This window comes from Rhodnius prolixus, unplaced genomic scaffold, assembly GCF_049639745.1.
Source record: "Rhodnius prolixus isolate KJV_2025 unplaced genomic scaffold, Rpr scaffold_4, whole genome shotgun sequence".
NCBI classification, from domain to species: Eukaryota; Metazoa; Arthropoda; class Insecta; order Hemiptera; family Reduviidae; genus Rhodnius; species Rhodnius prolixus.
The window spans coordinates 40,747,062-40,772,423 of record NW_027411614.1 but is presented as its reverse complement, the minus strand read 5'-3'; the positions used below and the strand labels follow the sequence as shown (position 1 = coordinate 40,772,423).

The 25,362-nt window shown below is 29.0% G+C and overlaps 1 protein-coding gene and 2 long non-coding RNA genes across 23 annotated transcripts in view; 1 reads left to right on the top strand and 2 right to left on the bottom strand.

Moving 5' to 3' along the window:
- Nucleotides 1–1,854: 1,854 nt before the first annotated feature.
- On the top strand, nucleotides 1,855–12,139 carry LOC141456318 (uncharacterized). Of its 10 annotated transcripts, none has more exons than XR_012459708.1 (11): nucleotides 1,855–2,371; nucleotides 2,647–2,734; nucleotides 3,766–4,026; nucleotides 4,136–4,389; nucleotides 7,083–7,568; nucleotides 7,902–8,103; nucleotides 8,638–8,670; nucleotides 9,123–9,325; nucleotides 9,782–9,918; nucleotides 10,784–11,542; nucleotides 12,005–12,139. It is a non-coding gene; the product is annotated as an uncharacterized lncRNA (long non-coding RNA). The 10 variants fall into 10 exon arrangements; XR_012459704.1 differs by having other exon boundaries at nucleotides 8,635–8,670; XR_012459707.1 differs by having other exon boundaries at nucleotides 8,616–8,670.
- On the bottom strand, nucleotides 11,873–19,937 carry LOC141456317 (uncharacterized). 5 transcript variants are annotated; one of them, XR_012459701.1, is made up of 11 exons: nucleotides 19,601–19,937; nucleotides 18,842–18,954; nucleotides 18,476–18,563; nucleotides 17,178–17,438; nucleotides 16,947–17,068; nucleotides 15,159–15,737; nucleotides 14,834–15,025; nucleotides 14,326–14,408; nucleotides 13,949–14,180; nucleotides 13,164–13,326; nucleotides 11,873–12,122 (listed from the first exon to the last, which is right to left on the bottom strand). It is a non-coding gene; the product is annotated as an uncharacterized lncRNA (long non-coding RNA). The 5 variants fall into 5 exon arrangements; XR_012459699.1 differs by lacking the exon at nucleotides 19,601–19,937 and having other exon boundaries at nucleotides 14,326–14,487; nucleotides 18,842–19,533; XR_012459702.1 differs by lacking the exon at nucleotides 19,601–19,937 and having other exon boundaries at nucleotides 13,164–13,247; nucleotides 18,842–19,533.
- A 1,780-nt stretch (nucleotides 19,938–21,717) lies between these two features.
- unc80 (unc80, NALCN channel complex subunit) overlaps nucleotides 21,718–25,362 on the bottom strand; it is a 43,188-nt gene continuing 39,543 nt past the window's right edge. For all 8 annotated transcript variants that reach the window (XM_074132146.1, XM_074132151.1, XM_074132148.1 and 5 more), the window contains one exon: nucleotides 21,718–25,158. In XM_074132146.1, the coding sequence (XP_073988247.1) occupies nucleotides 24,634–25,158 (525 nt within the window). In that variant the 3' untranslated portion in view covers nucleotides 21,718–24,633. The remainder of the gene's footprint in view (nucleotides 25,159–25,362) is intronic.

Sequence of the window (25,362 nt, the reverse complement as noted above, 5' to 3'; positions counted from 1 at the left end):
GCAACATTCAATATAATAATCATGAAGTCTTACTATAAACATACACTCTGGATTAAGTTTTAATGAATTTCTGCGTAATTTTGTTTACTAAAATCAAATTTATTCTGCATAAATTTGGACTTGATAAAGTTGATAGCAAAGTAATTTAATTAATCTAAGTAACATACATATTTGTTCAATTAGATTAAAAGAAGAGAAGAATAGAGAGAAAATATCCGATCAACCTGTGAAAACTAGAGAGATGTCCGGACTTGGAAAGAGTAAGAAGTCAGAGTTTGCGAAGTAAGGATCAAGGACAAGTTTATCAATCATGAATTTTCCTAATCCTATACATTCATCGTTCGAGCTGGCGTTTCTCAAGGCTCAGTTCTCAGTCCTCTTCTATTTATTATTATTCCGCAATGCCCTAACATAGGACTGTGTACCTTTGCGAACATGAGAACCATACTTTTTTCCCCCAAATCTTGATTGTTCATTTCAGACTCATCTCAGTGTTATGCGGACTTCGCTTGAGAAGAACATAAAAATTCTCTATGGGTCTGCGAAATTCTCCCACTCCTTCACATAACTGTTTCTCAACTAAAGATTCACTTCCATCTCTCACACTAGACCGAAAACGAAGGAACCAAACTCTACATTCAACTTCTTTTAAGCCTTTTCGGCAGACGCTAAAAATTCTGTAATCAATAAGAGACTGCTATAGCTGCTGCTTGTGGAGCAATCTGTACTTATGACAGAAATAATGAGGTACTACTTTTCCAATCGTCAATGAATCCAGTCTCCCTAATTAAAACTCTTTAGGATAATAGTAAATGCTCTTCGGTTCGCATTGATCTTACCATTTCTAATGACCTCCACATCCCTTTTATCCATTATCTAGCGAAATCCTGTTTTCCCGATTTTATGGTTTAATATCATTTTATAATACTAAACATGTATAATGATATTTCATATTAAATTTGAGTAAAAATGGTACTTTTAAAGAAAATTTAATAAATACGTAAGTTTTGACGAGAGAAATTTGTGATTGCACACACCAGAATTCGTTGGAGTATACTTATTAGTGCATCCACTAAACTAAATTTATTTCTGGTTATTGTAGGGTAATCTGGAGCACCTTTATTATTTCGTTGCAAACGCTGTTTTGTTTCAGTAATCCGTTTGCAGTTATTCTAGTCTTCAATAGGAGCAAGTTTGGGGATTCTTCTTTGCTTACTTTAATTACAGCTGGTTTTGTTGAATATTGGACACATTTAAAAAAATAAATAAATGTAAAACGCTATATTGAGTAATCTAAAAGATAGGTTGAGACGCTTTGTTCTAGTAAGGATTGTGAAGTCTTCCTGTGTAATGGTAAGACAAAATTATTAGTAAAACAAATTTTCGGTATCGAGCTGAGTGAAGTTTTTGGTAAGTAGTAAGCGATATTGTCATCCGATAAAAATTTGACAGCAGTACATTTAAGTACGAAGTCACCTTTAATCTATTATCAGCTTAAATGTATTTTCATGCTAGCGTAAAGTAATTGCAGAAGATTGAAGCCTTACTGTTGATTGATGGATACAATGGATTAGCATGGCTGAGGAACAACCTTAGATTTATTGACAACCTTTTACTCCACATCTTCAACTTCTTATAAAAATCGTTAGTTATTATTGATTTACTTATGGCAATTTTAGTTACGTTACTTGTAAGTAGTGAAATATCAATTCATCTTATGGAGATTTATTAAGAATTTTACTCGCTTCTTTACCATTATTGTCCCATAATTATTAAAATAGTTTCATAAGATTGGTTGATTGAATACATAGCTTCTTATGAAGAAATTGAAATTTATAAATATATTTTTGTATTTGCTCTATTTAAATCAACGAACAAATCAAAAATTGAAGTCCTTATATTTAAATTATAGAAATTCTAAGCATTCTGTTCTAATTTTAAAATTAAGAATGAAAAAAAAATAGACGTATTAAAGTCATGTCAATGCGATCTAGCGGCAATAGCTTGAAGTAGAAAGATGAAATTACATAAAACTAGTTTCTATGATTACCGATAGGTAGCATGAACATGTACTTTGACACTATTAAAATAAACATTAAATAACCTCCTAACCAAACAACTGTCCGGTAAGGCAGAGGGGTAAAAAGGTTATTCGGTTTTGTCCAAATATTCTCTTTATCATGTAGCAACATTATTTTTAAAAGAAGTTTTAGTCTATTTACTATTTACCTCATAATTTGATGTTTTTTGTATTTATGATTGATAGTTTTAAGTTGATGCTGCTTTAACTAAGAACTTTCCATACCTTACAAAACTGATTGTATTATTTATTAGCATTAAGCATCATTACTGCGTTAAAGACTTCTTGTAGGTAAGCAACTTTTTTTGTGTATACTTTTATTTTTAATTACGAGTTGATGTGATTAGAAATTTTTATGAAATTGACATGTTTCCAAGACAGTTGATAGATGCATTTTATGTAAGTGTAGGTATATAATTTTGAAAAGTTGATTTTAGTCATCATTATTTTGTTTCATAAAAATGTTTCAACTTAAAGTCTAACTTATTGAAAATGGATTTTTTTCTAAACATTTGTAAATTACAATGAAAACAATTGTATTAATAATAGTTTATTTTTGTTCTCAGCGTTCTTTCGACATTCTAATGGTAATTCTGAACTAGTTCAATTCAAACAAATGGTTGGGTTGATGACATTTTAACTCCTACAGCAACAGTAAGTACATGTTTTCTGCATACGGCATGTTGTTTCTCAGTTAAGATATTATGTCGTATTATCTAAAGGTAAATAATAAAGTATACTGTGATAGATACAGGTATTCCTCGTATGTGCAATGATTAGCCTTAATTCAAACTATCCTGAAGGTACATGAACTTAGATTTACGTTTAAAAAAAAAAAGTGCATGTGCTTACACTTTTAATGATTCTCTATCAATCTTAGAGCTTTTAGGTGATCATATCGGTTTACTGAAGTGAATTATTAAGTGATAAACATTAGTGTTGTACAGATTGCACCTTCAGAATATTTAATTATATAATTTGATTGGTCTTTTTACTTCTTCAATACTGAATATTTGCAACAATTATGTCAAGTATCTCAAATAGGCAGATGGGGCGTTAGGTCTGCCGCTATTATAACCCATTTCATTTTTTTGAATGATCCTTCTATACTTCCAGTAAGTACGACTTATTTATGAGGTAATTCGCATCCATTCTATTTTTGATACTAAACTAAACTAGATTCTCTAACAGTGGAACTGTTCTTCAAGTATTCTTATCTATTATTTACTACTTTTCTAAAACTTTTTTCATATAAATCATTATCTTTGTAGCTGAAAAAAAGTTTTAATTTGATTAAAATTCTGTTATATTTTCCAATCACAGAAATATTTCTATTCTAAATAATAATAATAGTTAAAAAATTAGAATATTAGTAGCATGTTTGTTTTTTATTGTTCAATCAGAGTAATCTTTTTGATAAATAATAAGTATGTTTTTTGAAAATATATTTCATTTTCTTTGAAAGAAAGGGTTAGTTTCTTTAAAAAATGATTTAAACTTTCATATCAATGCTTTTGTTTTATTGCAGTCACATTTATTTAATTTTTATGAATATGTACATACATCATCAATTATTATAAAAGTTTTTTTTTTAATTCTAGGTTCTTAATTCAAGTTAAACTCAGTAAAAACTAATTATTTTAAGTACATAAATATTGTTGATTGTACATAATGTTGATTTTCAGATTAAATACCTCTGATACTGGAGTACTGGCAGCAAAACTGTTCATCAATAGAAGCGCAATTGAAATAGACGAAAATCATCTATCCTAGGAAATTTTGTGAAGAATCAATTAATACAACAAGTAAATATAAACGTGAACGAGTAGACGTGTTCATGAAATTGACTACTTATATTACATTAACAGTATAACTGAGGAGTCATTAAATCAACAGATATAGATTTAATAAAAAGGAACCTCATTTAATGATATTAAGTAACCTATGTACGTATGGGAGAATCGTTTCATGTTTGTATTATTGTTTTACTTCGTATAATATAGCCAGTGTAAGAAAAAATTACAAGATGACAATGTGTTATGTCATAAATTTCAGGGCTTGAAAAAGGCGTGAAACATATCGAAACTTTGGTATTTATACATGATGGAGTTTTCGGCAATTCAGATGAAGCTTCATAGATAGGACTGATAAGAAGTTACTAGCTCTGTACTTCGCTGGTAATGGTTTTTGACTATTTCATAACAAGAGTTAAGAGGTAGTAGTGCCTACAAGCAGGTGTAGAATGAGAAGTACTTGCTGGAGCAAGTGTTGAGTGAACAAGATCTTTCCTTTTGTATCGACTTCATAAGGTATTTTGCTTATCTTGGTCATTTGGCCCCTTTACTTTAATATCCACCAAGCACTCGTTTTAATTCAATTTCTTTTTCTTAACCATAATAATTACAAGGTGTTACGATCAAGTAAAATGTTATTCAGTTTTCAACGGATCTGTTTGTTTTCGATAAATGTTTTTACGAAACGTCAAGTTTCGTGTGTGATGAAAGTCATTAATGGAAAATTCAAATTTTGATATTTAGTTTAATGGCTTCTTTTGGCGAAAATCTGTCAATCTAACTACAAAGTTTCTGAATCTGATTTTTTATATTTTCTGTTGAACAGTATTTACGATATTTTGTAAACAACGTACTTTCATTATATTAGTATGATCTAGAGCTTGTATTGAAATGAAATGATAAATGAAAGACTGCAATAGCAGCTGGTATGGAGCAATCTGTACTTTTCCAGGAATCATGAGGTACTTACTACCTTTCCAATTGTCAACGAATTCAGTCTCCCCAATCAAAAATCTTTAGGAGAATAGTCTAGGCTCTTCGGTTCGCTTTGATCTTACCATTCATAATGACTTCAAAATCCTTTCTTTGCAAAATTATTGTTATGTGCATATCATTGTTTTAGTTTAATTAATAATTAATTAATAATCTTTATTTATAATAACATAAATTTGACAAAAAATTACTTCTTGTAATAAATGTACATAAAGGCACTATGTTGGTTGTACAACCGTTACAGAGTGGGAAAAAAAAAACATATACTTATATTCAAAATAAATAAAAATACAAACTAAAAGATGAAATAAGTAAATTGTACGAACAAAAAATAAAATAAACCAACTTATGGTGATAATAAACTAAATTTATACACTCTTTAATGAACAACAAAAAAAAAAAAAAAAAAAAAAAAAACAAAATCAAAATTTCTTCTTCTTGGTTACTATTCAATAAATGTGACATCTATATAATATTCACATTTCTTCGTAAATATGCAGATTTACAATAATTGACTAGTGCCATCCAGTCTTTTCCATTCAGTAAACCGACCATCTCTATGGTGGACAAATTGGTTCTTTTATAACATTTATATCTTAGATCACCATACGCTGGACATTCAATCAAAAAGTGATGCAAATCTTCCACAACCTCCATATTACACATTGGACACACATCGAATTCATCTTTAAATGGACAGTTGTTTAATTTTATTGTACCACTTCTTACTCCAATGATCCATCTTATATGGTCTAAGGACATATTACTAGTCAGGTAATGACCATCCTCCAAATTGAATTGAAGCACTCTATAATGCCTATAATATTCATTGTCAGCTACACCCTCAACGAATTTGTTTTGGAACCGTGCCTCTAAACTTATTCGAATATTCCGGAATACACCATCCCACTCAGAAACATTACTAAGTGACAGGACAGTTTCCATATTTATACTTTTCATTACTTTTTTAATATGGTTAAACCAAGATAAGTCCTGCTTAATCACTTGCACCGCCAGTTTCCTAGTGAGACAATCCTCAGGAAGGTTCATGATCTTAATAATATAGTTGTGGTGCAGTTTTAATGTAAACAAAAATAGGGGTAGTATTCCGGTCTCTAAGTGCAAGAAGGCTGTTGGTGTGTAATTGGGCAACCTGAAAAGTTTTTTCAAGAAGAACCTCAATAGTTTTTCGACTTCGACATATTCCGTTCCCCCCCAAATCTGTGCCCCATAGCACAGGACAGATCGACTAACACTATTGAATATCCGATTTTTAGAATCAAATGATACACATTTATTTTCAATCAATTCGTGCCAGACAGAATTTAACCCTAACTTTGCTTTATTAACTTTTCCAATTAGGTGTTTTTTAAACGATAATTTTGGGGTAAGAGTAAGCCCGAGATATTTATAGTTATTTACAACTTCAATTTCTTCATTATCAAAGTACCACTTTTCTTTTCGCGATCTTTTACAACCATTACCAAAAATAACTATTTTAGACTTACTTAGATTGATATTTAAATTCCAAGTGCTGAGATATTTATTGAGACAATTAATTAGCCTTTGCAGGGATTGCGTTTCCGAGGCCAGTAATACAATATCATCGGCATAAGCCATGATATTTATCCTCTCACCCTCAATCAGTACACCCCCACCATCTAGGTAGTCCTCAATGTCGTTCAAGAATAGTGAAAACAAAGTAGGGCTTAAAACACAGCCCTGCTTGACGCTGTTTTAGTTTAATTGCAGTAACATTTATTTAATTTTATGAATATTTCTTCAGTACTTATAGATATTAAATGTGTTTCTTTACTTTTATGAATTAAATGAAATAATTTTGAACAGAATTGAACTTGAAAAATCGTTTATTTTGGTTCACGAACTTAATAAACTAATGATTAAAATTTATGGCAGAGTGTAACTTGACTTAAACAAGTTTATTATAACAGTTAAATTGCAACTTAGGAGTAATTCATGTTAAAATAATTTAATGTTTTACAATGCTACGAATACGTTTCAAAAGATTAATCTATTTAAAACATTTAAACTAAAATTTCAGCATTCCTATCTTATTTATTTCTTAAATTCCTAAAAGATAGAAATTTATCTTAAACAAATAGTTGCGTTTTAATTTGTAGTATCATGCCATAGAATGCTTTTTAATTTAAGATTAACTCTATAAACTGTATATTTCATTGAATAATGATTTTCAGATTAAAAACAGCTAATACTGTGAGCCAACAACTGCAAAACCATTCATTAACTAAAGTGGAAATGAAAAAGACGTTGAGAAAAAAATCGATAAAATGTGTATGTACAAACGACTTTTCTTACGAATCAGTTACTTAAAAAATGTATTATTTAGGTATATATAAATTGCATGTTTTTAAATCAATCTTATTAAAGAATTTTTTCGTAGTAGAATTTTATTTTAAATATTTTTAAATATGTTTTATGATTCATACATATAACATATGGTATAACCTCCACCATGTAACCTTCTTCTCTCAGTCAGTAGTTGACAAGTTTAGTGTGTAGTCGAAATATCTACTTTAAACTACAAAATCTACTTTTTGATGGTGATTGTAATTATGAAACCGAATAGATACAATAAACACGCGTGCTATGTTGGATAAAATCAAAGTTATTATCCAGAATTGCGGTTCTAACAACATTTGGACTTCATACATTTCAGTAAGGTATTAATTTTGTAGGTATTAATATTTAATTTATTTCTGTACCCCGGAGGTACACAACAATAAGTCCATTTTTTCAAAATTTATTTTTTTAATTTTTCGAATACAATATTTTTTTTTTTATTATTCAACTATCACTTATGGTGCATCTATGTTACTTATTAACGACCAAAGACTGAAGCAAAATAACTCCCGTGGGCTTATAAGTAAGAAAAAACGCGAAAAAATCTTTTATTTGCTCTCCTGTAAAAAATTTAAAATGTGATGTAGTGTTGTGTACCTCCGGGGTACTGATTTATAAAATATTGTAATATTCTTTTAAAATGATTTTTATAGTTCAGCTGTCTTTGAAGTAGATCTGAATGCAGGAGTTTAGACTGTCAACTAATGCTTACCACTGTCATTTTGAATATTAATGAATATGTAGTCAATTCCAACTTGAAAAAGTGACAAAAACTGCTGTTAAGAGCGCTCTACTTGCAAGGTCGACAACTACTGAACAATTATTAGTTCTCAGTTCTTCCGCTAGATCGCATGGGTATGTAGAATTTGTTTTTAATTTCAAAGAAACTATGTAATTATTTCAACATTAATGTTACCTACTTTAGGTAACTTAAATATATGAACAAATTATGTATTGAATAAAAGATGAGATGAGAATACTTGTAACAATGAAATAGTAATTATTTTTTAAAAGGAAAAAGGTTTTGTTGTAAATCGTACCAATTGCATTCCAAAATTTTGCTTAAAACACATTTTACTGATTTAGAATTATTAAAAATAAGGGATTCGGATCGTTGAATGATCTAAAATTAGATATTTTTCATAATTTCACTCAATATACGTATATAAATATAAATTAATACGAATATATTTGGTGCTTGTTTGTGCGTTTAAAGTACACATAATGGGCAAATGTCCGTTACCTTAGTACATAATAAATAGAGAAATGTCTAGTAGATAGATTGACAAAAAAATAGACAAATAATTAGATATTAATAAATTTCACTGTAAAAAATTAGTGTACGAATTAAAATTCGTATTTTTAAGGGTCCTTCTACAATTTCAGCAGCACTGCCATAAATATGAAGTGATTCTCATCCAGGTAAGTCTTATCTTATTATTTATTATGTTCAGAGTAATACAACAAAAACTAAAACTTTTTTCATATGTGTGTTTTTTGGAAATATATTTCATTATCATTGAATGAAAAGATTTAGGTTAAAAAAAAAATCAATTCTTTAGTTAAATTACAGCCTTCTTTATTTAATCTTCTTTATAATATACATAAATTGTTATAGATGTATTTCTCTAGCTTCTTAAAGCTAGTTGTAAATGCTTATAACCTTTTAATTATGTAATTTACTATAATTTTTCGAATGTAATAAGATTGCAATTAGCAATATGCTCAGGTGATATTCAGTTATCTAAATATATAGTAAATTTAGGCTTTATTTTTAAAAACAAGAAATAGCGGGTTAAAAGTTTTATAATTAATGCATGGTAAATTATTTTATTTCTAACTAAAATAAAGATAGGCATGTATTTTCTTTCTAGTCGAGCTGTCGAGCAGATCTGAATGCAGCAGTTTGAACTGCCAACCAATGTTCGCAACTAATAGCATTTTGTGTATTAATCATTGCAGAGATATGATTTCAATTCTAACTTGAAGCGACAAAAACTGCTAAGAGCAATCTACTGGCGAAGTCGAAAAGTACTCAGCAATTTTTAGTTCTCAGTTCTTCCGCTAGATCGCATGGGTATGTAGAATTTGTTATTAATTTCAAAGAAACCGTATAATTATTTCAGCTTTAATGTTTCCTACTTTAGGTAACTTTAATATGTGCACAAATTATGTATTGAATAAAAGATGAGTTTAAAATAATTCAAACAATGAAATAGTAATTATTTTTTTAAAAGTAAGGTTCTATTGTAAATCGTACCAATTGCATTCAAAACATTTTCTTAGACATTTCACTGATTTAGAATTATTAAAAATAAGGGCTTCGGATTGTTGACTATTTCATAATTTCACTCAAAATATACAAATAATATTCGTTAATACGAATATATTTGGTGCTTGTTGGTGTGTGTATAATGCCCGTTACATTAGTACATAATAAATAGAGAAATGTCTAGTAGATAGATTGACAAAAAAGAAATAGACAAATAATTAGTTTTAATAAATTACGCTGTAAAAAATTCGTATTTTTCAGTTCATGCAGTGCTAACATCAATGGGCCTTTTGTCAACTTGCAGCCACGTTAAGCACAGCTTTTACCTGAGATGAATTTTAAGGGTCCTTCTATAATTTCAGCAGCACTGCCATAAATATGAAGATATTCGCATCCAGGTAAGTCTTATCTTATTTATTATATTGAGAATTATACAACAAAAACTAAAAACTTTTTTTCACATAAATTTTATAGTTTTCATTTTTGTTAATTTGGGTAAAGTTTTAATAAATAAATACAACACCAAGTTGAGCTAATAATTTTTTAATTCATTTTCATTAAAATAATTTCATAATAATAATGCTAGTAGATTGTGTGTTATATTTTTCCAATTAAATTAATTTTATTCATAAAAAAGAAGTGTGTTTTTTGGAAATATATTCCATTATCATTGGATGAAAAGATTTAAGTTAAAAAAAAAAAAAAAAAATCAATTCTTTAGTTCACTTACAGTCTTCTTTATATAATCTATATTATATACTTACATAAATTGTTTTAGATGTTTTTCTTAACGCAAGGTAAAACTTTTTAAAATATTTTTACAAATTTTGAATAATTGAATGTTGCGGTTGACATGGTAACAGCTAAACATAATCACACCAATTTTACTCACGCCTGCAGATGTCTATTGTTCACAGTTACCATTTTAAAATTAACCTTATTTAATTAAGTAGAAGGATTTGTTGTAGAATTTTATTTTAAATATATTTACACATATTTTACGATTCTTACATTTAACATATGGTATAATCTCCAATATGTAACCTTCCTCACTCAGCCCAGTAGTCGACAAGTACAGTGTGTAGCCGAAATATCTACTGTAACTATTAAATCTACTTTTTGATGGTAATTGTAATTATGAAACCGAATAGATACAATAAACACGCGTGCTATGTTGGATAAAATCAAAGTTATTATCCAGAATTGCGGGTCCAACAACATTTGGACTTCATACTTTTCGGTAAGTTATTAAAATTATTGCAGGGATATGAATATGTAGTCAAACCCAACTTAAAAAAAGAGGCAAAACTGCTGTTAAGAGCGCTCTACTGGCAAGGTCGAGAACTACTCGGCAATTAATAGTTCTCAGTTCTCCCGCTAGATCGCATGGGTATGTAGAATCTGTTTTTACTTTCTAAGAAACCATTTAATTATTTCAACATTAATGTTACCTAGTTTAGGTAACTTTAATATGAGCGGAAATTATGTATTGAATATAAAAAAGATGAGAGTAATTGTTACAATGAAATAGTAATTATCTTTTTAAAGCAAAAATGTAATTCGTACCAATTGCATTTCAAAATTTTTCTTAAAAGACATTTCACTGAGTATTAAGATTTTAAGTTATTAAAAAAAGGGCTTCCGATCTTTGACTTATCTAATATTTGATATTTTTAAGATTACTAATTGTTCTATTCATAATTTCACTCAAAATATATGAATAATATTCGTTAATACGAATATATTTGGTGCTAGATTGGGTGTTTAAAGTACACTTAATGGACAAATGCCCGTTCTATTAATATAAATAAATAGAGAAATGTCTAGTAAATAGATTGACCAAAAAGAAATAGACATTAAATTAAATTAAAATTCTTATCTTTTCATTTAATGCATTGCTAACATCAATGTGCCTTTGTCAACTTGCAGCCCCGTTAAGCTCAGTTTTAGCTAAGATGTATTTTAAAGGTCCTTCTATAATTTCAGCAGCACTGCCATAAATATGAAGTGATTCGCATCCAGGTAAGTGTTATCTTATTATTATGTTCAGAGTAATACAACAAAAACTAATTTTTTTTTCATATTTATTGTTTTTTTTATAATTGAAAAAAGTTTTAATTTTTGTTGATTTGGGTAAAGTTTTAATTGAAAAATACAACAATATTTTTAGTTGAGCTAATAATTTTTGAAGTAATTTTCATAAAAGTAATTTCATAGTAATAATAATGTTAGTAGATTATGTGTGTTATATTTTTCCAATCAAATTAATTTTATTCATATGGAAGAAGTGTGTTTTGAAATATATTTCATTATCATTGGATGAAAAGGTTTAGGTTAAAAAAAAAAAATCAATTTGTTAGTTCAATTACAGCCTTTATTTAATCTTTATAATATAAATTGTTATAGATGTATTTCTTAATGCTAGGTAAAACTTACTAAACATTTTAATTTAATTTAAATTACATAAATAATGTTTATTTCCAGAATTAATACTGTTATACTCAGAGTACTGCCAGCAAAACGTTCATCAATGGAAGCCCAAGTGAAAAAGTCGTAAAAGATCAATCCAATGTGAATATATCAACAATCATTGGATAGGAATCTATAAAAAAAAGTAAGTAGTTATTATGAGTAATATGCATGATTTTATCAAAATTAAAAGTTGCATGTTAAAAAAAAAAGTAATAAAAAGTCTTTAAAAAAAATGTATATTTTATTTTCCCATTAAATCTGTTAATGAATATGAAAAAGTAAAAATTAAACGAAAAAAATTGAAAATATTTCATTAATATTTCAAAACTATGTAGAAAATGCGAAGAAATAAAAAGGATAACCTAAAAGGAAGGTTACAGAGTCTAGAGAGTGGTAGAAGTAAAAAAGAAAACCAAGAGGGAAGGTTAAACATGGCCGGTAGGGTCGTGAGAGTGTGCAGAGCAATAGGACAGCTGGAGCGATCTAGTGGGCAGTGGATCAGGTGAGTTTAGTGCCGCCATCTTGCTCTAGGAGGCTATATAACAAAGTTCGCTGGAAGGGGGGGGCAGGGTGGGGAGAACCGTCGAAGCGACAACATCTCCTCACCACACCATCATGATTCTTTGAGAGAGAGAGAGATGATGGATGTTAGTAGACTAGACTAGATAACATATTTTGGAGCGACGAGCGATATACCCCCCTGCATCACTCAAGTCGTACTGACGAGAATTCGCGCTGTTCCCGTATATATAGGGAAGGTTACAGCACTGCTACCTGGTGGCAACTTCTGGAACTATTTTCTCACCTGTCTGATAAGTGGCGCCCTCTGACGGATTTTTTTGGGAACTAATTTCTTACTTTTTTTTATTTTAAATTTCTCTGTTACTTTTAAACGTTTTTCAGCACTTTTTTTGTATTTTACTAATTTATATATGTACTTTTTTATATCATGGAATGTAAAATAATATTAAGACTGTAAAAAAAACAAAACAATAAATATCTTTTTTTTAAAACTAATCGTTTTTCTTTGTTTCCCTGCTAAATAATACTTATTTTTTAAAGTAAATAAATCATATAATAAAAAAGATAGTGACATAAACATGCAAATTACATATATCTAAATAACACATTTTTTTAGTAATTGATTCATATAAAAGTTGTTTGTACTTACTCATTTGATCGATGTTTTCTCAACGTCTTTTTCATTTCCAATTCAATTGATGGATGGTTTTGCAGGTAGTACTCACAGTATTGGCTATTTCAATGTGAAAATCACTATTCATTGAAATAACTTAAGAGTTATTCTTTAGTTAGAAGCATTTTATTCAATGATACTACAAAATAAAACGCCATAAATTTGTATCTTTCAGGAATTTAAGAATTAAATAAAATATGAATTATGAAAATAGTTTAAATCTTTTAAACCGATCAGTCTTATAGAACGAATTCATAGCATAGTAAAACATTAAATTATTTTACCATGAATAACAATCAAAATTGTTAAAATTTTAACAATAAATTTAACTGTTGTTCTTACTAAACTTGTTTTAGTTATGTTACACTTACTGCCATAAATTTATTAGGTTTGTTACAACTAATATAAACGAAAGTATTGACATGTACATTAAAATAATTTTTTAAAGAACCTAAACCAATGTATTTAAATGAAAATGATATATATATATATATATATATATGTTTTCAAAAAATACACATACAATTTGTCGTTGAGATTAATTTGAAATATTCTAGTATCATTTTACAATAATTTTCATGAACAAAAATGGTTTATTCGACTAAAAATAGTACCATTTGATTAAAAAATTATTCAGAATTTATATGCACGTAAGAGTTGAATTTTTCAAACTACTACTACCCACTTACAGCAAAAATTAAAACTTCTTTCAGATCTAATAGGAAAAATTTAATTTATGTGATAAAAAAGGTTTTACTTACTGCTGTAATAGAGTTAAAAATGAAGCAATAGATAAGGCAACCATAACAATTCCATAGACAGAATGGAAGGTAGGTTTCGTCGGCTTCTTATACTCCAGAATAGTACGGATAAGAATCGACTCATATTTGTCGGCTTAAGTTGCAAGTAATGAAGAGCCCATAGAGGTAATCATTTCAGTGGAAAAATGAGCGTCACTGTGGTGCAAGCTGGAATAGCCCGTGGCTGAAGGTACTGAATCATGGAAAAGAATATTACATTAATAATTATAATTTAATTCACACCTAATGAAAGATGAAAGATAAAAATGCATTTTTCATATATCTAAATAATACATTTTTTAAGTAATTGATTCATAACAAAAGTCGTTTGTACTTACTCATTTGATCGATGTTTTCTCGAAGTCTTTTTCATTTCCACTTCACTTATGGATGGTTTTTCAGGTAGTACTCACAGTATTGGCTATTTCAATGTGAAAATCACTATTCATTGAAATAACTTAAGAGTTATTCTTTAGTTAGAAACATTTTATTAAATGACACTACAAATAAATACGCAACCATTAGTTTGAGAAATATTTAAATATATATATATATTTAAAAAAAAAAAACACATGTATTAGTTATGATTAAGAATTATTTGATTGTCAAATCCATTACATTTATTACCTTTTTTCATGAAAATGAATACAAAATGTTTAGTACGACTAATAATGGATCAAATTGATTGAACAAATATTCAGAATTCACATGCAATTTGACGTTCAATTTATCTATCAAATTAAAATCCACTATCAACGAAAATTAAAATATTTCCATTTTCTGAGGGAAACATTATTAAAAAAAGTTTTAGTTTCTGCTATAAGATGAAATAATATATAAACCAACCTGAACAACAGTTCCATATAGGTCCCGTGATAGGTAGATTTTCTTGACTTTCTTTTGCTCCGAAATAGAATGGATGAGAGTGGACTTGTACTTCCCAGCGCATTGTAGGTTTGGTGAAGAAACCAGTTCAGATGAGAGTTACTTATGTGCTCAAGGCTGGTATAGCGTTAGAAAGGCCCATACATGAAAGTACTGGATAATGGAAAAGAATATTACATTATTATAATTTAATCCCCTCACTATGTTTCATTGGGAGAGAGGTAATGGATGTTATGTAATGTATTGCTACATAACATATGTTTGAAAGCGACAGAACGACTCATACCTACTATTACTCAAGTCGTACTGACGAAGATTCTCGGTGTTGCCGAATATAAAGAGGAATGGCTGCTACCTGTTGGCCATTTCTGGAACTATTTTCACACCTGTCTCATAAGTAGCGCACACCCACAGATTTTTTGAAACTAATGTTTTACTTTTTTGACTAAAATAATTTTTTTAAGTTTCTCTGTTAGCTTTGAACGTTTTTAGCACTTCTTTTTGTATTTTATCAATTTATATATATATTCTTTCATATCGTAGAATGTAAAATGCTAAGAGTATGTAACAAAAAATAGGCATGCAATAAATAGATTATTTTTTTTCAACTAAACGTTTTTCTTTGTTCTCCTACTAAATAATAATTTTTATTTTCACTTTAAGTGAAAAAATTCTTTAATAAGATTGATTTAAAAACATGCAATTTATATATACCTAAATAATACATTTTTTAAGTAACTGATTCATAAGAAAAGTCGTTTTTACATACGCATTTGATCGATTTTTTTTCAACGTCTTTTTCATTTCCACTTCAGTTGATGGACAGTTTTGCAGTTATTGGCCCACAGTATAGGATGTTTTTAATCTGAAAATCATTATTCAATTAAATAGACAATTTATAGTGTTAATCTAAAATTAAAAAGCATTCTATTGCATGATACTACAAATTAAAACGCAACTATTTGTTTAAGATAAATTTCTATCTTTTAGGAATTTAAGAAATAAATAAGATAGGAATGCTGAAATTTTAGTTTAAATGTTTTAAATAGATTAATCTTTTGAAACGTATTCGTAGCATTGTAAAACATTAAATTATTTTAACATGAATTACTCCTAAGTTGCAATTTAACTGTTATAATAAACTTGTTTAAGTCAAGTTACACTCTGCCATAAATTTTAATCATTAGTTTATTAAGTTCGTGAACCAAAGTAAACGATTTTTCAAGTTCAATTCTGTTCAAAATTATTTCATTTAATTCATAAAAGTAAAAAACACATTTAATATCTATAAGTACTGAAGAAATATTCATAACATTAAATAAATGTTACTGCAATTAAACTAAAATGATATGCACATAACAATAATTTTGCAAAGAAAGGATTTTGAGGTCATTATGAATGGTAAGATCAAAGCGAACCGGAGAGCCTAGATTATTCTCCTAAAGATTTTTGATTGGGGAGACTGAATTCGTTGACAATTGGAAAGGTAGTAAGTACCTCATGATTCCTGTAAAAGTAAAGATTGCTCCATACCAGCTGCTATTGCAGTCTTTCATTTATCATTTCATTTCAATACAAGCTCTAGATCATACTAATATAATGAAAGTACGTTGTTTACAAAAAATCGTAAATACTGTTCAACAGAAAATATAAAAAATCAGATTCAGAAACTTTGTAGTTAGATTGACAGATTTTCGCCAAAAGAAGCCATTAAACTAAATATCAAAATTTGAATTTTCCATTAATGACTTTCATCACACACGAAACTTGACGTTTCGTAAAAACATTTATCGAAAACAAACAGATCCGTTGAAAACTGAATAACATTTTACTTGATCGTAACACCTTGTAATTATTATGGTTAAGAAAAAGAAATTGAATTAAAACGAGTGCTTGGTGGATATTAAAGTAAAGGGGCCAAATGACCAAGATAAGCAAAATACCTTATGAAGTCGATACAAAAGGAAAGATCTTGTTCACTCAACACTTGCTCCAGCAAGTACTTCTCATTCTACACCTGCTTGTAGGCACTACTACCTCTTAACTCTTGTTATGAAATAGTCAAAACCATTACCAGCGAAGTACAGAGCTAGTAACTTCTTATCAGTCCTATCCATGAAGCTTCATCTGAATTGCCGAAATCTCCATCATGTATAAATACCAAAGTTTCGATATGTTTCACGCCTTTTTCAAGCCCTGAAATTTATGACATAACACATTGTCATCTTGTAATTTTTTCTTGCACTGGCTATATTATACGAAGTAAAACAATAATACAAACATGAAACGATTCTCCCATACGTACATAGGTTACTTAATATCATTAAATGAGGTTCCTTTTTATTAAATCTATATCTGTTGATTTAATGACTCCTCAGTTATACTGTCAATGTAATATAAGTAGTCAATTTCATGAACACGTCTACTCGTTCACGTTTATATTTACTTGTTGTATTAATTGATTCTTCACAAAATTTCCTAGGATAGATGATTTACGTCTATTTCAATTGCGCTTCTATTGATGAACAGTTTTGCTGCCAGTACTCCAGTATCAGAGGTATTTAATCTGAAAATCAACATTATGTAAAATCAACAGTATTTATGTACTTAAAATAATTAGTTTTTACTGAGTTTAACTTGAATTAAGAACCTAGAATTAAAAAAAAAACTTTTATAATAATTGATGATGTATGTACATATTCATAAAAATTAAATAAATGTGACTGCAATAAAACAAAAGCATTGATATGAAAGTTTAAATCATTTTTTAAAGAAACTAACCCTTTCTTTCAAAGAAAATGAAATATATTTTCAAAAAACATACTTATTATTTATCAAAAAGATTACTCTAATTGAACAATAAAAAACAAACATGCTACTAATATTCTAATTTTTTAACTATTATTATTATTTAGAATAGAAATATTTCTGTGATTGGAAAATATAACAGAATTTCAATCAAATTAAAACTTTTTTTCAGCTACAAAGGATAATGATTTATAAGAAAAACGTTTTAGAAACGTAGTAAATAAATAGATAAGAATACTTGAAGAACAGTTCCACTGTTAGAGAATCTAGTTTAGTTTAGTATCAAAATAGAATGGATGCGAATTACCTCATAAATAAGTCGTACTTACTGGAAGTATAGAAGGATCATTCAAAAAAATGAAATGGGTTATAATAGCGGCAGACCTAACGCCCCATCTGCCTATTTGAGATACTTGACATAATTGTTGCAAATATTCAGTATTGAAGAAGTAAAAAGACCAATCAAATTATATAATTAAATATTCTGAAGGTGCAATCTGTACAACATTAATGTTTATCACTTAATAATTCACTTCAGTAAACCGATATGATCACCAAAAAGCTCTAAGATTGATAGAGAATCATTAAAAGTGTAAGCACATGCACTTTTTTCTTTTTTTTTAAACGTAAATCTAAGTTCATGTATCTTCTGGATAGTTTGAATTAAGGGTAATCATTGCACATACGAGGAATACCTGTATCTATCACTGTATACTTTATTATTTACCTTTAGATAATACGAAATAATATCTTAACTGAGAAACAACATGCTGTATGCAGAAAACATGTACTTACTGTTGCTGTAGGAGTTAAAATGTCATCAACCCAGCCATTTGTTTGAATTGAACTAGTTCAGAAATACCATTAGAATGTCGAAAGAACGCTGAGAACAAAAATAAACTATTATTAATACAATTGTTTTCATTGTAATTTACAAATGTTTAGAAAAAAATCCATTTTCAATAAGTTAGACTTTAAGTTGAAACATTTTTATGAAACAAAATAATGATTACTAAAATCAACTTTTCAAAATTATATGCCTACACTTACATAAAATGCATCTACTATCAACTGTCTTGGAAACATGTCAATTTCATAAAAATTTCTAATCTCATCAACTCGTAATTAAAAATAAAAGTATACACAAAAAAAGTTGCTTACCTACAAGAAGTCTTTAAAGCAGTAATGATGCTTAATGCAAATAAATAATACAATCAGTTTTGTAAGGTATGGAAAGTTCTGACTGACTTAGTTACAGTAGCATCAACTTAAAACTATCAATCCTAAATACAAAAAACATCAAATTATGAGGTAAATAGTTAATTTTAAACATGGAATTTTTTTTTAGACTAAAACTTCTTTTTAAAATAATGTTGCTACATGATAAAGAGAATATTTGGACAAAACCGAATAACCTTTTTACCCCTCTGCCTTACCGGACAGTTGTTTGGTTAGGAGGTTATTTAATGTTTATTTTAATAGTGTCAAAGTACATGTTCATGCTACCTATCGGTAATCAAGGAAACTAGTTTTTATGTAATTTCATCTTTCTACTTCAAGCTATTGCCGCTAGATCGCATTGACATGACTTTAATGTCTACTTTTTTTTCATTCTTAATTTTAAAATTAGAACAGAATGCTTAGAATTTCTATAATTTAAATATAAGGACTTCAATTTTTGATTTGTTCTTTGATTTAAATAGAGCAAATACAAAAATAATATATTTATAAATTTCAATTTCTTCATAAGAAGCTATGTATTCAATCAACCAATCTTATGAAACTATTTTAATAATTATGGGACAATAATGGTAAAGAAGCGAGTAAAATTCTTTATAAATCTCCATAAGATGAATTGATATTTCACTACTTACAAGTAACGTAACTAAAATTGCCATAAGTAAATCAATAATAACTAACGATTTTTATAAGAAGTTGAAGATGTGGAGTAAAAGGTTGTCAATAAATCTAAGGTTGTTCCTCAGCCATGCTAATCCATTGTATCCATCAATCAACAGTAAGGCTTCAATCTTCTGCAATTACTTTAAGCTAGCATGAAAATACATTTAAGCTGATAATAGATTAGCTCAAAGGTGACTTCGTACTTAAATGTACTGCTGTCAAATTTTTATCGGATGACAATATCTCTTACTTCTTACCAAAAACTTCACTCAGCTCGATACCGAAAATTTAAGTTTTACTAATAATTTTGTCTTACCATTACACAGGAAGACTTCGCAATCCTTACTAGAACAAAGCGTCTCAACCAATCTTTTAGATTACTCAATATAGCGTTAGCGTTTTACATTTATTTACTTTTTTAAATGTGTCCAATATTCAACTAAACCAGCTGTAATTAAAGTAAGCAAAGAAGAATCCCCAAACTTGCTCCTATTGAAGACTAGAATAACTGCAAACGGATTACTGAAACAAAACAGCGTTTGCAACGAAATAATAAAGGTGCTCCAGATTACCATACAATAACCAGAAATAAATTTAGTTTAGTGGATGCACTAATAAGTATACTCCAACGAATTCTGGTGTGTGCAATCACAAATTTCTCTCGTCAAAACTTACGTATTTATTAAATTTTCTTTAAAAGTACTATTTTTACTAAAATTTAATATGAAATATCATTATACATGTTTAGTATTATAAAATGATATTAAACCATAAAATCGGGAAAACAGGATTTCGCTAGATAATGGATAAAAGGGATGTGGAGGTAATTACAGATGGTAAGATCAATGCGAACCGAAGAGCATTTACTATTATCCTAAAGAGTTTTAATTAGGGAGACTGGATTCATTGACGATTGGAAAAGTAGTACCTCATGATTTCTGTCATAAGTACAGATTGCTCCACAAGCAGCAGCTATAGCAGTCTCTTATTGATTACACAGTTTTTAGCGTCTGCCGAAAAGGCTTAAAAGAAGTTGAATGTAGAGTTTGGTTCCTTCGTTTTCGGTCTAGTGTGAGAGATGGAAGTGAATCTTTAGTTGAGAAACAGTTATGTGAAGGAGTGGGAGAATTTCGCAGACCCATAGAGAATTTTTATGTTCTAGCATTTCCCCGCGTTTATTTTGTTCTTTTCAAGCGAAGTCCGCATAACACTGAGATGAGTTTGAAATGAACAATCAAGATTTGGGGGGGAAAAGTATGGTTCTCATGTTCGCAAAGGTACACAGTCCTATGTTAGGGCATTGCGGAATAATAATAAATAGAAGAGGACTGAGAACTGAGCCTTGAGAAACGCCAGCTCGAACGATGAATGTATAGGATTAGGAAAATTCATGATTGATAAACTTGTCCTTGATCCTTACTTCGCAAACTCTGACTTCTTACTCTTTCCAAGTCCGGACATCTCTCTAGTTTTCACAGGTTGATCGGATATTTTCTCTCTATTCTTCTCTTCTTTTAATCTAATTGAACAAATATGTATGTTACTTAGATTAATTAAATTACTTTGCTATCAACTTTATCAAGTCCAAATTTATGCAGAATAAATTTGATTTTAGTAAACAAAATTACGCAGAAATTCATTAAAACTTAATCCAGAGTGTATGTTTATAGTAAGACTTCATGATTATTATATTGAATGTTGCTCTTATTTTATTTTGTGTCCTGCAATGCATAAGTATTATTTCTAACAATTTTTTTTTTTTACTTTTTAAAGGTCTTTGTACAGGCTATCTCAGAGGTAGGATTACCAGCTTAATGTGAAGACTGACTTCTCTCACGTGCTTGTCCGCACTACACTTATTGACTGAGCAGACTGAGTTAGGGAGGTTACATGGTGTTATCCAAAGTACTAATGAATTGTCAAACATTTGTAAAAATTATGAAATAAAATTATTGAAACCTAGTATTTGTTTAAAACTGCTATTCAATTTTTTTTTCAACTTTGTGCATATTTTTAGAACTGAAAAGTTGGGATGTGTTTTATGCGAGGGAGGCGCGAAAATTTAAGTTTAAAACTCGGACATTATTGCATTTTCACTGCGAAATAATTATTGATAGGTAAAGTGTGAATGAATATGCAATTCTAATCATTTAATCTCCAATGAGTCCCTATACAAGTACATATTAAACAATTGCCTATTATTCTTTATTTGACTTTCTAAATATTCAATTGTTTTCAACATACAACTCAATAAACTGTATACCTATATTAAATAAAACATTCAATCAATCACAGCTTTCAAAATTTAATAAAAATAAATGAGTTTTTATTTATTTCTTATTAATAACAATAATTAAAAATCTACTAATGTTACTAATATCAGCATAGAAGTTATAAAATAACAAAGGAGCTTTTTTAATTTGTAAAATTAAGCTTCTGGATGATATATTCTACTGTTAAGCGTTCTAAATCATCGTTAGGGGCATAAAACAATAATTACTTTTATCAAGAACGTACAATTATAAAGTCAGGCCAATATAAACAAACCAATTCAATAGTGGTACTTAAGGTAAACTTGCGTAATTGAACCTTCTACTCGTATCAGATTCCCAATAAAGCCAAAACGGAACGACTTCTTATCTATTACGTGTTTGAAGTTTTTGTTGTAATTTTTTGAGGTTATTTGAGAACTTTAACAGGGAGTCTCCTCTCAAAATTCATTAACTAAATATTTTGAAACCCATTCATCAAACATTTGGTCTCCGGATCTCCTTAATCAACGATCAACATATTAGTTTTACCCAAATTTATTTCAGTTCATATTTTGCGTTCGTTTCTTCTAAATCCCTTAATGAGTCAATAGTACGGCCACCAACTTTACAACAGCAATAATTAATTGTAACAATATCACAGCCACAAGATGCTGCAACAGAAGCTGGTAAATGTTCCCTCCGGGATTCTCATTTATACCAACTAAGGTAACTATCACTTCCAGGACTAAATTAAATAAAACTTAGGAAATCGGGTCTCCCTACCTCAGACATAATCTTACAGAAAATTCAATAAACATTAAATTAAAATAATGAGATAATACACATTTTAAAATTGTTTTTTAATTAAAGTTAGTTTTAAACCACTGGTCTTGATAAAAACGTAATTATTGTAATTTCTACCACCAGTCAACTATAGCAATAAAACTTCACAAATTATGTATCAAATTCTTCTAATCAATTATAACATGCATTCGACTTCCGTGCGATATAAACCATTATAATTTTTATTTTTTTATTTAATTTTTAAACCGTACAACATAAACGTCAATTTATTTTTTCTTTCGTTTCTAAAAATTTAACATAGAAAACAACAAGTGCTTATTTTGTAGGCAAACTTTTTTTAGGCTGCTATTTTATTCCAACAAATTTAAGTTTTACATTAACTTTTTGTGCTATGTTTCAAAACAGACTCTGATATACACATATATTAAGAGACAACATTAACAATAGGAGATCGCAACTACGATTCTTTATGTATAGCATTAATGGATTTTTTTTTTTTTTTTTTTAAGGTACGTATACCTTGGACATGTCATCACTTAACTTTAGTACTTTTTGGTAGAATCATGCCTGTATACTTCAAATATTTTCCTCTCTTAATGCCTTAGTTAAATATAATAACGGTAATGTTGATTGAAACAAATAAAATATAGAATAATACATTATTATTATTTTAATCACAGACCATACTACGTATTTCTCTTAACAAATCTGATTTACAAAAAACACCCTGCTGTCCTTATGAAAGTCTTTGTATTTGTTCTCTCTCTCTTTTTTTTTTCATTTTCAACTACAAAAATGAAAAGAAAACTAATACAAAAACTTGTTTCTTTAAACTTATTCATTATATAGCCATAACTAGGCAGCATATCAGATTTTTCATTCAGCTTAACCAAGCAAATAAAGTTTTACCGTGTTTTAATTTTAAATGCCAACAATTTTACTAGCGAAAGCTCTTCCTTTCTTCTAATAATACCGTCGTGTAAGACATTAGATGCGTATTATACATTTTTTTTTTCTCAACTTCATATACATTTTTTCAAAAGATCTAATTACATAAACTGCTTAACCATAATAAAAGTTTCTTGCATCAATGTTTAAGATTGAAGGTCTTTTAAAACTTGACAACTATTTTAATGGATTATTAAGTTATAATTTTTTATTAGATGCTACATATTAAATGCCTGAAAGATAATTTAAGATATTTTTCGTCACTGTACAAAAATTAATTAAAGAGTAAAACGAAATAGAAATAAGCATAAGAAAATAAATAACGTTTCTTTCTTTTAATCAACATTTAACCTTATTCAGAAAGAAAAATACGAGGAAATCATTCAAAGGAGATTGTTATTGAGCAATAGTCAAAGATTCAAACAAGTGGCGTTTGAATTCTTTACAGACTGCTGTTGAGAAAAATTCCAATTTCGGGAGACGTTACCTAAAAAAGTACATGAAATCTGATACCTAATAAGGCCTAATAAAAGCAACTAAATAAATTAGGACAGCAAAAAAATAAAAGCCGAAGTTGCAATTCGTAACTAGTTTGCGTTTCCAAAGTCAAATATCAAGTTGGCAATTTTTTCAAGGCAGAAGGTTCGAATATTTTTTCACTTTTTTTTTTGCTAAATCAGTAATTAAAAAAGTTTTTGAAGGTGTTGAAATATATTTTATATTGATGGTTATTTAATAAATAAGAAGTCCGGCTTTTGAAGAATTAAGGATATTTAAGAAGTGGCAATTAGAGTCGCTAGTTAGGTTCCCAAATTCAGTTTCCATTCAATATCGATAAAACTTTAACTATAAAATATATCTTTATGCAACGATATATATGTATAAATCTCTTTACATTTTAATCTTTATAAAATATATCTCTATGCAATGATTATGTGAAACAGACCTGACTTGATTCTTCTCTGTAAGAGCTTGAAATAGACCTTTTAAATTAATTTAAAAATTATAAATAAACGCCAATTTCCAGTAAAAAATGTAAACCTTTGTTTAAATTAGAGTATCTTCGTCGAATACCATAAGTAATGAGTGCCGGGAATGAGCAAGGTCAGAACTATCTGGAGAAGTAGTACCTGGCACCACCGTAGAGCTGCTAGTCAATTGTTGTCGTTCTAATGGCATCATGACCAAAGAACAATTCTCTCTATAACCAGATGTGCTGGACGTTTGCGACATATCTTCATCCCAAGATCTATCCGTCCTCAACAAACCTCTGGCAACTCTCCAACCACGGCCACCAGCACCACTTCCTGGTCCCAAACCAGTTGTTCCGCTGCTTCCTACACTGCTACCATTCGTTTGTGATCCACCGCTAGCTGTGCCACCATTTCCAGCTGCACTATTCAATAACCCTTCAGCGATGGCAATCGCCGGGCTTGGGACTGGCGGCGCGGACAATGGTGTTTTTACGGTTGTCGTATCTTCTTTACTGTCTGGAACTTGTGTTTCTTCTTCACCTCCTTCTCCGGTATTTTCACACTCTTTAAATATTGCAGGTTCAGATCGGTGCGCGTTCTGAAAATACATCATTATTAGTCATGTTTTTAGTGCTGAAGGGGTGTGCATGTATGAAAAAGGTAAATGTCTTAATATATGAGGGTGGTTTGAAAAGTTTTCGGAATGTACGAGTATATATAACTTTTAGTTAGAGAAGAATGTTAATGCACACGTAATTATGTATTTTTGTAGATTTCGTTCGAATATTATCCTGGAATGAAA